The 16,619-nt window shown below is 47.3% G+C and overlaps 1 protein-coding gene and 1 non-coding gene across 5 annotated transcripts in view; one reads left to right on the plus strand and one right to left on the minus strand.

Annotated features, from left to right (window-relative positions):
• Adamts10 (ADAM metallopeptidase with thrombospondin type 1 motif 10) overlaps positions 1-16,619 on the minus strand; it is a 36,596-nt gene that overhangs the window by 4,948 nt on the left and 15,029 nt on the right. For all 4 annotated transcript variants that reach the window (XM_045148922.1, XM_045148923.1, XM_004672209.2 and 1 more), the window contains exons 6-19: positions 13,495-13,578; positions 13,245-13,390; positions 12,445-12,488; positions 12,210-12,315; positions 11,977-12,123; positions 11,670-11,811; positions 6,079-6,186; positions 5,516-5,661; positions 5,343-5,406; positions 4,169-4,271; positions 3,762-3,895; positions 3,549-3,672; positions 251-331; positions 1-164 (exon numbers count right to left, since the gene is read on the minus strand). In XM_045148922.1, coding sequence (XP_045004857.1) covers positions 1-164; positions 251-331; positions 3,549-3,672; positions 3,762-3,895; positions 4,169-4,271; positions 5,343-5,406; positions 5,516-5,661; positions 6,079-6,186; positions 11,670-11,811; positions 11,977-12,123; positions 12,210-12,315; positions 12,445-12,488; positions 13,245-13,390; positions 13,495-13,578 — 1,593 coding nt within the window. The remainder of the gene's footprint in view (positions 165-250; positions 332-3,548; positions 3,673-3,761; positions 3,896-4,168; positions 4,272-5,342; positions 5,407-5,515; positions 5,662-6,078; positions 6,187-11,669; positions 11,812-11,976; positions 12,124-12,209; positions 12,316-12,444; positions 12,489-13,244; positions 13,391-13,494; positions 13,579-16,619) is intronic.
• On the plus strand, positions 8,036-8,142 carry LOC123461134. The gene has a single exon (XR_006637452.1). It is a non-coding gene; the product is annotated as a U6 spliceosomal RNA (small nuclear RNA).

Genomic DNA, 16,619 nt, shown 5'->3' on the forward strand with positions numbered 1-16,619 from the left:
CATGACAATGAGAGATGCGTTAATGGGTCCCAGGGCTTCTAGGCTCTGAGCCTGGTCTGCTCCCTGTCGCAGGTGAAAGGTCGTCCCAGCCAGGGGAAGGCGGTGAGGCTGGGGGGTTCCAGGCAACCCTTCCAGTAACAGAGACTCCTGGTCCCCTTTTAAGGCTGGGGGCCAACACAGGTGTCAGGATTGTAGTCACACTGAACTCCCTCTAATTGCAGTCTTTTTTCATTCTCCCACCTCTGCTTACCCAAGTGACTAACAGATAGGTTCAGGTCCTGGATGAAAATATGGACAGAGCCTTTGGGGATCCAGACGACATCCTCGTACCCTGGGCAGTGGAGCTCAGATGTTACACACTCAGCCTGTTCCCAAATCCACCTGCCTCCCCCATCCTTTGGCAGCCAGTGTTCACTGCTAACCATTCCATGCTAAATGCTTAACAGGGACATACCATTACAGCTCCATTTGGACCTCATGTTCATTTAGTGGATAATAAAACTGAGGTTCAGGGCCTGGAGGATAGCTTAGCAGATATGAGCACTTGCTGCACAAGCATGAAGATCTAAGTTTGATCTCATGTAAAAGCCAGCATATGCCTGTAACCCCAGTAATGAAAGAGGTGGAGACCAAAGGATGGGGCTCACTGGTCAGTTAGTCTAACTCAAACCTGTCTCTCAAAGAAATGGAAGAGTGATAGAGGACACCTGACATCCTTCTCTAGCACGTGTATCTGCACATATAAACACACTATTTACATTATCACACCTACCCCCCCCCACACATACCAAGAGTCAAATCCAAATATGAAACACATAAATAAACAAGCTCAGAGAAGATAGGTGGCTTACCCACATTTTACAGCCAGGGAACAGCTGGGCTGGGATTTGAACACATACTTTCCTTTCTCTCTAGCCGTCAAAATGGTTAGATTCAATTCCCTATATCCCTGTTAAGCAATGAGGCTGGAGTGAAGCAGAGGGAAAAGGGCTCCATGCAGGCTTCGACTCATAGAGGTGGGATTTGATTGTCAACTGGACTACCTAGGTGAGCTTGGGTACTTGTGACCCCTCCATCTGTGCTCCCAAGTGCCTTAGCTTCTCTGAATAGAACCCCCACATGGTCTTTGTGTTAGGTCCTATGTGTAAGTACCTTCCCTCTGGGCTATGTTTCTGCTTCCCATTCTAGTCCTCTTACTCTCAGAGGTCAGGAGGTGTTTGTGGGGTCCTCAAGGGTTGTGATTAGGTAACTTTAACTAACCACCAGCCTCCATTTCTCTATCTTTGACCCACTGGACATCACTTCAATGTCCTTTGGGATCCTCATATTCCCTGTGTCCCAATTCGATACCTGTTTTTGTTTCTTTCTCCTAACAGCCTCCATTTTAGAAATAGCTTACTGCCTATCCTAGGTGACTTGGATGTCTATATGGACTCCATTCTCTATTCCCTATTACACATCCCAAATCTATGATGGCCAATGCCCTAGCATCTTGTATCGTACCTTCTACAGTTATCTACATCCCATCTTTTTCCTTTTCTTTTGAGATGCAGTCTTACCATGTCACCCAGGTTTGAACCTGAGATCCTCCTGCTTCAGCTTCCCAAGGTGGTAGGATCACCACCATGCCCAGTAGCTATTCCATCTTTCTTCCTTATTTCCGAGTCTCTTATTTGAACTTGGACTACTTTGTTTCTTTTTTTTAGGTTAGACTGGCTGACTATCAAGTCCCAGCTATTCTCCTATCTCTGCCTCTCTCATTGTTGGGACAACTGGCATGTGTGGCCATGTTCAGCTTTTTATGTGGGTGGGAAGTATTGAACTCAAGCAAGTGCTCTTACCTACTGAGCCATCTCCCCAGCCCCTTTTCCATCTTTAGTCCTTTCACAGAGAGTTCAAGGACATCCTGGGATACTTGAGACTCTGTCTCAAAGAAAAATCCCAATCAGCTGGGCATTAATCCCAACATTCTGGAGGCTGAGGTAGAAGGATTGCCATGAGTTTGAGGCCAGTCTGGTCTACAGAAAGTGAGGTCTGGGTCAGCTTAGAGTGAGATTCTACTTCAAAAACCAACAACAACAAATTTCAATCAGTTGTGCCTGGGTAGTAACATTCACATTCAGCAACACACTCTTTGTGGTCCACAAGTGGTTACTATCAACCATGTGATGCCATCTACCTAGAAAACCTTTGGCAATGCTTGTAGCTTTCAAAGCCTTCCTGAAACTCCCTGAACTCATTTTTTCCCTTTTTTTTAAAATTTTTAAAGATATTTTATTTATTTATTTATGAAAGAGAGAGAGAGGGAGGGCAGGGGGAGAAAATGTGTACACCAGGGCCTGTAGCAAATGAACTCCAGACACATGTGCCACCTTGTGCATCTGGCTTATGTGGGCACTGGGGAATCAAGCCTGGGTCCTTAGGCTTTGCAAGCAAATGCCTTAACTGCTAAGCCATCTCTCTCTAGCCCTAAATTCAGTCTTTCTTTCTTCCTTTCCTTTTGTCTTTCTCTCTCTCTCTTTCTTTTTTTTAATCTTCCATGTTGATTCAAGTGTTTTTAAATTTTTTTGGTTTATTTTTATTTATTTATTTGAGAGCAACAGACAGAGAAAGAGGCAGAGAGAGAGAGAATGGGCGTGCCAGGGCTTCCAGCCACTGCAGATGAATTCCAGATGCGTGCGACCCCTTGTGCATCTGGCTAACGTGGGTCCTGGGGAATTGAGCCTCAAACCAGGGTCCGTAGGCTTCACAGGCAAGTGCTTAACTGCTAAGCCATCTCTCCAGCCCTCTCTCTCTTTCTTTCACATATGCATGTGTCTATGGTGTTATATGAATGCATGTATTTATTTTAAACTATGTGTGACACAAATGTGTGCAGGTGTGCATGCATTTATATGTGTGAATGTTGTATGTCTTTTTCAATCACTCTCCACCTCCACCTTACTTTTGAGCTAGAGTCTCTTGCTGAACCTAGAGCTCACTTATTGGGCTAGACAAGTTAGCCCTCAAATCCCATGGATCCTCCTGCCTCTACACCCAGAAATTTTAAGTGGGTTCTGGGATCTGAACTCAAGTCCTCATGATTGTACAGCAAGTACTTTTCCACTGAGCCATCTCCCCAGTCCTGTACCCTCCTATTTCATCCCCTACTCCCTGGATACTAGCCCAAGCTGGGAAGGGTGTTCTCATACACTCTCAGTGCTTCATTTTTAGTAAACCTTATTGTACTATAAAGAGTGTTCCCTAGCTCTATGGCTCACAGGAGGGAAAGTGACCTTTTCACTCATTCTGAAGCTCCAGGTTCCCCAATTCCAACATGTATAAATGGTCAAAGTCTATACACTAGAGCCCAAACCAGTAGCTGAGGGCCTTCCTAATCAAGATCTTGGTCAATCTGTGCCTCTAGGACTTTTGGAGGACCTTAACATCCTAACTCTTAACTCAGATTACATAGGACCCCTGACATCTAATGAGTTATTTATCTTGGTCACTGACCCCAGCCACTCTGGTTCAAGGGGATTATGGGAAGGAAATGGAGAGGTTCTCACCAGCCCCTAGCAAAGCTGGACTGAAGACTCCCTCGATGGTTTCACAGGCACTGCCATCACCCCCACACACACGGCATTTGTCTTCCCTTAGATCGGAACCCAGGACTCGGTCACAACCCACATGCTGCAGAGGACAGTGATAATGGTGGTGGCAGTAGTATCATGGAGCTATCCCCTCCCTCCCCAACTCCTCTTCCTTGAAGTCCCTTCTACCTTGCACTCGCCGCTGACACAAATGTCCACTGTGTCGGGGCGGCAGGGTGTCCCATCCACCACAGCTGCTGCTCTCTCAGTGTAGAAGTTGAAGCCTTCTGCCAGGCAAGTCAGGGAGCAGGCCTTCACGCCCCCTGGAGGGGCATGGCTCTGTCAGACCCAGGGACAGTCCATCCTGGAACTCCCTGTCTCACCTTGAGGGGGTGGTGGGTGCAAGAGCAACAGACCCCAGACATGACACCATGTGCAGATGGGACAAAGAGAATTGGGGAGTGCTCAGTAGCCACACAGGGTACTAATGATCTATATCCCAGGCACTGTCTCCTTGGGCAAAAGGGAAGGGAGCTCCATGATTCTATGAGCATCTAACTGCTACTGTCTTCAATGGGCTCTGGGGCTCCACTAACCTCCTCGATATGTTTTCCACGTATAGAATTTTCCACGGAAAGGGACACTGTCAAATTCAGAACACTGCATTTCCCTGAAGTCCTGTGAGCCAGGGGGACAGTCCTGGGGGAGATAAAGAAGTTAAGGCAGGGGCTACAAAGAGCTCAGAGATTAAAAGCACTTGCTTGCAACACCTGATGTTTTGGGTTCAATTACCCAGTATCCATGAAAAACCAGATGCACAAAGTGGTGCATGCATCTGGAGTTCATGTGCAAGAGACCCTGCTGTGCCCTTTTTATTTCTCCAAATTGAAGTTAAGGCAGAAAAATGTTCTTTAGAGTGGCATGGATTGGAGGAGTAGGACTACAGGTATGGAAGCAAGGGCAGAAGATGTCCAGGGGAGAACGGACAGTGGTCCACGCTAAACACTGATAGAGGTGCATATGAAATACCTTTCCTTCATTCTTCTTCTTCTTTTGAGATAAGAGTTTGATTATATAGACTAGGCTGGCCTCAAACCTGAAATCCTCCTGGCTCAGCAAGTGCTGGATCATAGGTATGTTCTAACATGCCTAGCTTGCGAGATCAGAGTAGGTAACTACCCGGGGATTAAGGCTGAGATGGGGGATGGTGCCTAGGTTCTGATTCCAGACCTTTCTTGAGACTGGTGTAGAATGGAGCAAGGTTTGGGGAAGATGCTTCATGAATGTGAGGAACATATGGATGATCTGAGAACATAAGCACTTCTTACTGTTCTTGCCCTTAGAACATCCCTTCCTTCAGCTTGTAGGGTGTTTATACGTAAAACACAAAGTTATGGGGATATTTAAGGAAAGACCAACAGACAAGCTCCATAGGGAAGCTGTGGTGAGGCCCACTTAAGATGGGAACTCCAGAAAGAGGATGGTAAGACACGGGTGAAGAGAAGATTTGGGGAAAGCAAGCTTGACCAAGCATGGCAGAGGCCAGGTCCTGGGTTCTGGAGGAAATCGGGATGTGAAGGGAGGGGACACACTGGGCTATACCTGAATGGGGTGTGAAGGCAAGCAATTATTTTGAGGAGACAGATTCCTTTAGTGAAGGAATATGAAGACTGGATGAGGAGGGAGGTGTGAGGGTGTAGCGGGATGGTAAGAAAGATTCCTCTAGAGTGGGCCCCTGGAGAGCTCAAGAAAGGCTTAAAGGGAACTCACATGGGTGTTGCAGGAGCGGTGCCGCCTTCTCTCACCCAGACAGTACTTGCCTCCGATGGTTGGCCTGGAAGAGGTAAGAGAAATCACAGAGATGGAGGCAGGGGGCATTAGGAGGTGTGGGTGGGGGGCGCGGCGCTGCTGCCCTCTGTTCTGGGAGAATCCTGAGGTCTGACCTGGGGCTGTCACAATGACGACTGGAAGTCGACACGCCACCGCCGCACGTCCTACTACAGTCACCCCACGGGGTCCACGGGCCCCAGGCCCCGTCTACGCCCTCTGGTCGAGACCCGAAGGGCACACACACCCGTTTGTAGCACCACTGGGTGAGCCGTGGAGGGGGAATGGAAAAGCATGAGCTCGGCTTTGCAGAGGCCCTCGGTGAAGCGCTTCTCAGTCCCCCGCACCCCAGCCGCAGGGCACAGTCCCTCTGGCATGGAGAGATGCACAAACAACGGACAGGGGCGAGGTCTGACGGCGGACAGCACCGGGGTACGGCCTGAGGCCGAGGCAGAGCCAAGGAACTAACTGTCCAAGCAACGACGTGGCTTAAGCACGGGGCCAGTAAGGGGGAGCGAGGCGGCGAGCTGGCCGCACCCCTCGGGGCGGGACCTGCGGTGGGTGCGGCCAACGCCCAAGGAAAACAAGGAGCGTGGCGTCACAGGAAGTGGGTCAGGCGGGAGGTGTGGACTAGGAGCAGGGGCTGGGCCGGGTTGGAGCCTCGTGGGCCGCCTCTCACCCCCTTGTCGATGGTGTGCGTCTGGCATAGCGTGCCCTCGGCGGCCGGGATACTATTGGTGATGCACCGGTTGCTCTTGCCCAGACACCACAGCTCGCTGCAGACCTCCTGTGGGCCGAGGCTCCCTCTCAGGCTCGTCCTCCTCCCTCGGGCAGCCCCACTGGGCACTGGAGGACCCCAGGGCTTTCCTAGGTCGCTCAGGCTTTTTCCTGAGCCCCTGTTTTGGGTCGTGTCCGGGTGCTAATGTCAGTAAACTCTGCTTATGGAACACCTTTGCGTGCTATAAATTCCCCTGGGCACCTCTACCTCCATGTCACTTCAAGAGGCCTAAGGCAGAGAAAGACAAGGTCCTCTGCGGGAAGTCGAACTGCTACTGTGAGACAATCCAGGGTTTAGCCAAGGTCTGTGGTGTGGAGAATCATCACAGGTCCTTCCTGCCTTGGGGAAGGGACAGGAAGCTTCCTTTCTGGGATGGGTGAAACAACCTAGAACAGAGGTTCTGAGAGATCGGGCCTCGATGTGGCTCAGGGCAAGAATCTCAGTTTTAGTTTTTTCGGCTCTGAGTATGTGTTAAGAATGGACAGCACCACATGCTGGGGAGATCGCACAGTTAGTGAAGTGTTGCCTTTAACATGGCAACAACGGCAAAGCCAGGCATAGGTGCTGTGTGCTTGTAGTCCCAAAACTGGGGAGGGAAGAGACAGATCCCTGGTGCTCCCTGGCCAGCCAGTATCTCCTATTTGGTGAGCCCCAGGCTATGAGTCCTTGTCTAAAAATAGTGCATGGCACCTGAGGAATGATACTAGAAGTTGTCCTCTGGCCACCATGCACAGGCTCACCCACATGCATTAACAAGAATTGGCAGCACCAGGTTGGGTCTGTGTGGAATAGGCCTCTACTTCTCTGAATCCTGCTCAGGATGGCTCAAGCCCTGGTGGCAGTCTCATCTATGGCAGAAGGTGTGGAACGGTCCCAGGTTACTATCCCTTAAAGAAAAGCCCCACTGGGTTCAGGTATGGTCAAATCTCACATTTTCAAGCCTACCTCCTGCCTTGCCCTCCCAGGAACTTCCAAGTAAAGATATTTCTGTTATCTTCTTTGAACCAAATCCCTCTAAACTTTGAAGATTACAGATTGAACTAACCAATAGATGTAAGGAGGCATGCCTCAAGGGTCACTACCTGAGAGAGAACTGCACACACTTGAGAAGTGTGGAAAGTTTTTCTCAGACATATTCTCTTAACCCCACCACCTCTGAGAGTCCATAACTTCTGCCTTCTAATGACATTCCTCAGCTACACTTTTAGCTTTCACTTGGTTTGTAGTCAGTCTCCTGGCCACTTCCCCCCACCCCTTGAGGTAGGGTCTAACTCTGGCCCAGGCTGACCTGGGATTCACTATGTAGTCTCAGGGTGGCCTTGAACTCATGGCGTCCTCTTACCTCTGCCTCCCGAGTGCTGGGATTAAAGGCACGTGCCACCATGCCCGGCTAAAACCGTAACACATCAGTATAGCCTCAATTATGCTGTTGACACCCCTTCAAGAGAATTTATTTCTGAGAGCTGGGGAGATAGGTCAGTGGGTAAAGCACTTGATTTGCAAGCATGAGGATTTGAGTGCAATCCCCAGAACCCCCATAAAATACCAGATGTGGTGGCACATGCTTGTGATCTTAGTACTGGAGAGGTGGAGATAGAAGGCTCCTTGGAGCCATCTGGCCAGCCAGTCTAGTTAGATGGCATTTCTGAAGACAACACCCAAGATTGTCTTCTGGCCTTCACATGCACACATGTATGTACCTAAACACACACTTAAGTGCCTGAGTACACATGAACCCACACACTACACACATGCCTGTACAACCTTTTCCATCCTCCCCTAAAAGAGAATGTATTCTATCTTTTATGGGCCTCCTCTCCCCAAAGAGGCACTGTAGTATATGTAAAAAATGACTTGGGTACTCACTTTGGCAGCACATATACTAAAATTGGAACGATATAGAGAAGTTTAGCATGGATCCTGCACAAGGAAGACATGCAAATTCGTGAAGTGTTATTTTTTTTTTAAATGAGTTGGGGCTGGGATGATTGTTCAGCGGTTAAAGACCTCAGCTTGCTTGCAAAGCTCGCAGGCAGGATACAATTCCCCAGTGCCTATGTAAAGCCAAATGCACCTAGTGGTGCATCTATCTGGAGTTTGTTTGCAGCAGTAAGAAGTCCTGGTGTGCCCAGTTTATCTCTCAAGTAAATTAAAAAAATTTAAAGAGTTTAGGCCACTCTTGAGAAATTTCAGTTCTGTCACTGACTAGTGACACAGTCCTCTCTGTGCCTTAGTTTCTTCATCTAGAAGATGGGCAGCCTAATGTCCTCTGACAAGAATGATATAAAGGAGCATGCAAAATGCTATTACTGGGTAACAATGAACATAAATGGCCTTGGACCAGTCAGTAAGTGGACCAATTTACATACATTAATTATGATTATTACTGAGTCTTATGTTATCCAAGCTGCCCTTGAATTTCTTGGGTAGCTGAAGATAATTTTGCATTTCTGATCCTACTGCCTTCACCTCCTGAAGCTGGGATTACAAATATATACCACCCAGGTTAGGTGATGCTGAATCCAGGGTCTCATGGATAGTAGGCATGCGCTCTACCAACTGAGCTCTGTCTCCAACTCTTATGAACCAATTTCCATGCAGTAAATAATTTCCCTCTGTACCTGGAGGGACAGGAAGACATTTGATTATCCAGTTTGCATAATGCCAGCCCAAGCTTGATATACTAACAGGTCCTTCCCTGCAACATCCTTTTGGAGTCTAGGTTTAAACCCATGCTTTTCATGTTCTTAGAATTATAGCCTAGGATACTTAACCCTAGACCCAGTGTTTTCACCTATAACTTAAGGATTGTAAGATTATACATATAAATGATACACATTATATGCTTAAAACACAATGAGTGCTCCTTAAATAACAGCTATGATCACTGTTGTTAGGATTCCAGGACACAGAAGGAATTCAGGGATCCCCAGAATTCTTCAATAATTCATTGGAAGATGCTATGATTACCAGCCAAACTGGGGGTGGTGGCAGGGAACAAGAGTAAGAATGTCAAAATAGGGGCTGGGAAGATTTCTCAGTCATAAGAGTGCTTGCTGAGTTTGATTCCCAGCATCTATGTAAAAATGCTGGTCATGACTATGCATGCCTTTAATCCCAGTGGTGGTTGTGGGGGAGGGGGGAAGACAGGAGGATTGCTCAGTCTCATTGGTCAGCTAGTCTAGTTGAAGGACAGTGAGCTCCTAGTTCAGTGAGCGACTATCTCAAAGAAAGCAATGGAGGAGGATACCCAATGCCCTCCTGTGGCCTCTACATGTGTACACACAGGGCATGTGCATCTACACACATGTACTAATACACCACACATACTACACACACACCAAAAATTAAATAAAAATAAAGTGCCGGGGTTGGGGAGATGGCTTGCCCAAGGTTATTAAAAAAAGGGGGGTGGCTGGAGAGATGACTTAGCAGTTAAGGTGCTTGCTTGTGAAGCCTAAGTACACCTGTTCGAATCTCCAGGTCCCATGTAGCCAGATGTAGAGACACAAGCATGCAATGTTGCACATGCACCAAAGGGGGCACACATGTCTGGAGTTTGTTCACAGTGGCTGAAAGGACCTGGGGTGCCCATTCTCTCCCCACCTCCCTCTTTGTCTTTCTCTGTCTCTCACTCAAAAAATTAAAAAAGAAAGAAAGAAAGAAAGCAAGAAAGAAAGAAAGCAAGCAAGCAAGCAAGCAAGCATGCATGCATGCAAGCAGGCAAGCAAACAGAAAAGCTGAAAGCCCTGATACTCTTCTGTAATCCCAGAATACTGACAGTGTGATGGGAAGCAAGACAGAATTTCCCAGAAGCTCATGGCAAGTACAGTAAAAAGTTCCCCCCAAATTAAAAAAAAAAAAACAACAAACCAAAATCCAAAAACAAACAAAAAACCACAGAGACTGAAAATCCAGAGTGAAAAATTCTGCTTCAAATGAGGTAGATAGTAGATAGGTGACAACCTGAGAGTTGTCTTCTGCCCTCCACGTGTGCCAGCATTCACATACATGCACACATAAACATGAGCACACGCAATACATTGTTTAAAAAGGTCAAAATATACATTGTTTCAAAATCTGTCTCCTGGTCTTGTAGTAGAATGAAGTGAGGGCAGTTTTGATGGCTCCCTGCTCCCCACTTCACATCAGCATGGCACTATGTTAGGCATAGCTGTGAAAGCTCTGTTGCTCTGTCTGCAGTGTGGAAGGAAGTGGACCCTGCACTGGGCCTTTACAATTGAGGTTGAAGGGTGCTGGAGTGTGCTTAAGAAACTGATAAAAGGGGGCAGAGGAAAGGAAAACTAGCAGAGCTCTGGTGGCCAAAGATGCTAGTAAATCTTCAGTTTTCTGGGGGAGCTAGAACTAGGATCCCCTTGCACCCTAGCTTACTTTCCTGCCCTTTTTGTGTGTGTGCAGGCTTGTGTCATAGCACATGTGGGCTCATAGGATAACCCTAGGCACCGGTCCTTGCCTACCATTTTGAGACAAGGTATTTCTTGTTGATTGCTATGGTGTATACCTGGCTAATTGGCTCCAGGGATGCTCCTGTCTCTGCCTCCCATCTTGTGGTAGGAATGCTGGGATTACAGATGCACAATACTGTGTCCAGCTTTATATGGATTCTGGGGATCCAAATTCAGGTCGCCATGCTTGTGCAGCGAATGCTTTATCCTCTGAGCCATCTCCCCAGTCCCTAGTTCAGTTTTTGTTAAGACATGGTCTCATGAAGCCCAGGCTGACCTTAAAGTTGATACTGAAGTATCAAGGTAGCTGAGGATGACCTTGAACTTTTGATCCTCCTGCCTCCATCTTCTGAGTGATGGGGCCACACAGGTGTGTGCCACTACACTCTGTTTTATGTGGTGCCTAGGTATTGAACCTAGTACTTTGTGCATACTAGGCAGACACTCTACCAGCTGTGTTAGGTCCCAGCCCCCAATTCACTTCTTGATAAATAGATGGTGCTTTGAGTCTGGAATCTAAAGAGTAGGGAGGAGTCAGGAAGCTCAGAGCCTGTCCAGCCAAGGACTGGGGCCAGGAGACCTCATGAACCATGTGGGCAGTGAAGACAGAGACTCTGGAAAATTCTCTCCAGTTTGTTGGCAAGTGAAGTAGATGACCTTTCTCTAGGGAAGCTATTTCCACCAAGTTTGGATGTGTTGCTCAGAACTGCCCAGTTAGAGGTCTGGGGCTTTGCTCTTGCTGCTACCCACAAGCGGTCATCTGTGCTCAACAGCATCTGACTCTCCCCTTCCTAGCTCTCAAATCAGCTGTCTGGAGATGTAAGGTGTCTAAATCTTGTTCTTCTTGGCTGCTTGGGCTATCTGGACACCCCCATGCATTTTGGTCCTCCCAGCTTCCCTCAGGGGCTCACTTCACCCCTTCTCTACTCTCCCATTCCTATTTTTCTGGTGGATGTCCTGGTAAAGCTCTCTACCCCTTGTGGCCACCTCCCCTCCCAGGAAGGAAAGCAGGAAGGCTCTCTCTACCCCGTATTTACACTGACGCGATTTGACTCCATGCTGGAATCGGCACTGCTCATCTGCATCGTAGGCCTGGCCTGGAGCCACCGTTGGGTACACAAAGTCCTGTCTGGGAGGCCGGTTGTTCAGGCAAAGTCCCAGGCCCGAGCTGTGATAAGAAAGAAGCAGCTGTCATGCTAGGAGACTGCCAGGCTGCCATCTCAGGGTCACACCAGGCTGGGTGGGGCTGAGGGAAGTCACAGGGAGTTGTGATATTCAGAGTTCCCCCAATGTGACTATGACCGCTGAGCAGGCTAGGTGGGTCCAGTCTCACTCCAGAAAGCTGGTGATGTAATCTCGGCTGCAGGACGACCACACAAAGGGATTGGTCTTCATGGTAATATGGGCGGCCATGAGTTTTGCCGGGTCCTGGCCACGGGCCCCACAGCTGTTCCCCACGCCGTCGTGGTTCATGCCGAATCTGGAGAGAGGTGTCGGCTGTGCCAGGCACCAAGGAACCCACCCAGCCCCACCCTGTACTCCCCCTTCTGTGTCCCCTGGCCTCACGTGTGCCCGATCTCGTGGGCAATGGTGAACGCTGTGGCCAGGCCAATGTCTTCATTGATACTGCAGCTTCTTTCTCGCTCACACATCCCGCCCACAGGGGCCAGGCCTGCGAAACGGGATTGCAGTGTGAGATGGGACCCAGGGTTATGCTGGCTGGGCCCCATCTACCCTTCTAGGTCTCACCCTGGAATCAAGGCCACTGTCAGAGGTGCCTAGAACCCATGGACTCCAGTACCTAGTGTGCCACAGGGTTTGTTCTTGTAGATGCAGATATCATAGCTGTGGAAAGAGGAGAGCAGTGAGGGCCCTGAGTTACCTTCCTGGCTGATGTAATCATTAATCTTTTGTTGCTGTTGTTGGTTTGTGTGTGTTTATGTGTTGGTGCACATGCACATGTGTGCATGCATGTGGAGGCCAGAGGACACTCTCAATGTCCTTCCTCAGGAATGCCATCCACTTTTTTGAGTCAGGGTCTCTCAATGTCCTGGAGCTTACCAATTAAGCTAGACCATCTGTCTGTCTCCCTAGTGCTGATGCATGCAACATCATGCCAGGATTTCTGTCCTCCCTCCCTCCCTCCCTTCCTTCCTCTCTCTTTCTTTCTCTCTTTTTTAACATGGGTTATGGGGATCAGCTTCTGTTTTATTTTTTTCTTGAGGCAGGGTGTCGTGTAGCTCAGGTTGGCTCTGAACTTGCTATATAGCTAAGGATGACCTTGAACTCTTGATCCTCCCTCCTGAGTGCTGGGAGTGTACCACCATGCCAATCCATTTGTCTTGAGGATGCTTGGGGTTCATAACTGACTAAACAAATGAATGGAGAGTGAGTGAATGAGTGTGTGGTTAGGGTCTAAATGCTGCCTCTCCCCCATTCTTGGGCTCCCAGCATCCTTTCTCCATCTGTGTCTCCTTCAGGAAATGGCTGAAGGTTCCCAGCCCCCCCCCCCCAAGCAAATGCCATTCTTACTTGGATCTTGATGGTCCCTTCTCCATGTGTTCCCTTAGCTTCAGTCCTGGAGTCCTCCCCATTCCTTACCGTGTGATGAGCACTGCTGTATCATGGTTAGCCACACCATTCTCTGGGATAGCGTTGCCATGACCGCTATGGCTCATGATGGATTTCTGCCACTTACAGAAGCTGTCCAGAGACTTTCCAGCATGGTGGGTGATTTCCAGAGTGGGCTAGGGAGGGACAGAGTAGGGTGCATGGGTGTCCTATCCATCTGAAGATAGCAGGCAGCAATAGATGGAGGGGAAGATATAAAGCACCTCTCCATCCCCTGTACCTGGTCCTCTGTGAGCAGGATGAGACGTGTGACGAGGATGTTAACAATGTTTCCCAGACTCGAGTCCTGGAAAAGTTTGGCAACCTGACCTCCAAGAAACAAGAGAGACCAAGTCTTAAGAGGAGTCCAGAATATAGCATGAAGAAGGAGGGAGATGTTTGTTAGTGGTATAACCACGGGTAAGTTGCCCATGCTCCAATAAATAACCTAACAACCCATAAAAGCAGTCCTAATAAAACTCAGAGGGCTACACACACACACATACACACACACAGATGTTAAAGTAGAAGAGGGACTAGCTGGGAAGGGGTTAAGTGGGAGGACAAAAGAAGGTAGTAGGAGGTGAATATTAATATATTATTTATGTGTATGAAAATTGTCAATAAATGCATTTTTAAAAAGGAATGAAGAGAAAAATACGATCATTTGCTTTAATTGAGGACCTATTCTGTGCTGGGTGGTAGGTAAAGGCTGTTACTTGTATCATTTCATGAGTAGGTACTATTTTCAAACTTATTTGACAGATGAAGTCAGGGAATTACAATTGGTGATACCTTAAATGGGATTCAAGTTTAGATTGCTTATTGGAATGGTTCTGACTGTCCCAACTCAGCTTATCTGTCTACTTGTCCTACAACCCTTGTTTACCTTGCTTGATGCCTTATGTATGCACAGAGTGGGCTTGAGGGATGAGTTCATGATCTCATACAATTTTTGGTGTATTCATGTACGTATGTGTATGTTTTCATATGCATGTGGGAATACATGTGTTTGGAGGTCAGTCTTTGCCTTTCTACCTCAATTGAGGCAGTGTTTCTTCATTTGCTTTTTTGAGGTAGGATCTCACCAAGCTGACCTGAAATTCACTATGCAGTCTCAGGGTGGCCTCGAACTCATAGTGATCCTCCTACCTCTGCCTCCCAAGTGCTGGGATTAAAGGCGTGTGGCTGCTTGAGGCAGGCTTTATTTCATTGGATTTCACTCTGCTGCTGTCTTTTGCTTCACTGCCACTGTGAACTTCTGGGAAATTCTCTTGCCTCTGCCTCCCATCTGGCTTGTCAGTGTACTGGTATTATGAATACCTGCCACAACTTCCAGCTTTTTTTTTCTTTTTAAATAATAATTTAAGGCAGAACCGAGGGACTGCCCCAGCTCCACCACATGTCCCCCACACCCCATCACCCTACTCCCCTCCCCCAACTTCCAGGTTTTTATGTGGAGTCTGGGTAGGATCAAACTTGCTTACTCAGGTTTGAATGAGAACTTTATTGACTGGCCCATCTCCCCAGCTCTGAAAGTACCAAGTTAAGCATTAATAGAGGGTAGAACTGTGGAGGCAGGAGACTGGAAAAGTAGTCCAGAGGTTGAGTTGAGTTTAGCGGACAGAAGTTTCAGAGTCCTGCCCATCATTGTCCCATTAGAACCTCTGTTTCCAGGAGCCCTGGAAAGTTTTAGGAATCTTTGAAAACCTAAGGAAGAGTGGGTTTCAGGGATGATGTAATGTCAATATTGGGTCATGGTGAGTGTGCTAATTATTTTGTCTTCTGTTTTGTTTTAATGGAATCAGAATTCCATTCATCAAACCTTACTACTAGCCATGTGTTCTGACTGATTTTGCTCCCACTAACTTTTACCTTCTGCAGTAGATACTATTATAGCTCCTCCTTTATTGCATGTGTATGTGTATGACTAAGCATCCATGTGGAGGCCAGAGGATAATTTGGGTGTCTTCCTCAATCACTCTCCACTTTATTTTTTGAGACAGTGTCTCTCAGTGAACCCAAAGCTCACTATTTGGCTAGACAGCTAGCCAGCCAGACCTGAACATCCTCCCCAACATGAGGATTACAGGAGCACACTACCACACCTGACATTTTATGTGGATGCTGAGGATCTGAAGCCAGATCCTTATGTGTGCATAGTGAGTACTTTCCCCATTGAGCCATCTCCCCAGACTCTCTCCACTAATGCAATCCTTTAAAACTTAATTATTTGCATGCATGTGCATGTGTGTTTGTATGGGCACAGAGTCTCTTGCTGCTGCAATTAAATGCCAGACGCATGTGCCACTTTTTTTTTAATCTGGCCTTACATGGGTGTTGGAGAACTGATCCTGGGATGACAGGCTTTGCAAGAAAATGTTTTTGACCCTAGTCTCTAGCATTATTAACTTTTTGAAACAGAGTGTCATCAAAGTCCTTTTTAAAGAATAAAGAGCATGAGCATCAAAGAGGTCAAGAATCTTGATATTTTTTAAATTTAATATTTACTTATTTATTTTATTTTGAGACAGAGAGAGAGAGAGAGAGAGAGAGAGAGAGAGAGAGAGAGAGAGAGAGAATGGGCATGCCAGGACTTCTAGCCACTGCAAACAAACTCCAGACACATGCACCACCTTGTGCATCTGGCTTATGTGGGTACTGGAGAATCAAACCTGGGTCCTTAGCCTTCTCAGGCAAGTGCCTTAACTGCTAAGCCATCTCTCCAGCCCCATAAATCTTGGTTTTTAAAAAAGACATAAAAGTAGAAGGGGGACTCATCAGGAAGAAGGCATTCAGTGGAAGTGGCAGGGGAACAAGAGAAGGTAATGGGGGTGAGTGTGGCCAAATACATTATATACATATATGATACTTTAAAAACAAAATAAAAGAATATGCCAAGTTCTAGTATAGGAGCTGAGTATAGACAGCCCTGTATATGGATTCTGCACACATGGTCTCAACCAACCATGGCTTAAAAATATCTGAAAAAAATTGTATTTGTACTGAATATAAATAATACAGACTTTCCCCCCTTACCAAACTCCCTAAACAATACAATGAAACAGCTATGTGCACTAGGTATCCTAAGTCATCTAAAGGTTATTTTAAGTCTATGGGAGAATAAGTGTATGTTATACCATTTAATATAAAAGACTTGAGCTGGGTGTGATGGAGCACGCCTTTAATCCCAGTACTTGGGAGGCAGAGATAGGAGGATGGCCCTGAGTTCAAGGCCACCCTGAGACTACATAGTGAATTCCAGGTCAGCCTGAGCTAGAGTGAGACTCTACCTCAAAAAACTAAAACAATAAAAAAATTAAAAATGATAAGAGACTTGAGCATCTGAGAATTTTGATGTTTATG

The sequence above is a fragment of the Jaculus jaculus genome, chromosome 5, assembly GCF_020740685.1.
Source record: "Jaculus jaculus isolate mJacJac1 chromosome 5, mJacJac1.mat.Y.cur, whole genome shotgun sequence".
In the NCBI taxonomy this organism is placed as follows: Eukaryota; Metazoa; Chordata; class Mammalia; order Rodentia; family Dipodidae; genus Jaculus; species Jaculus jaculus.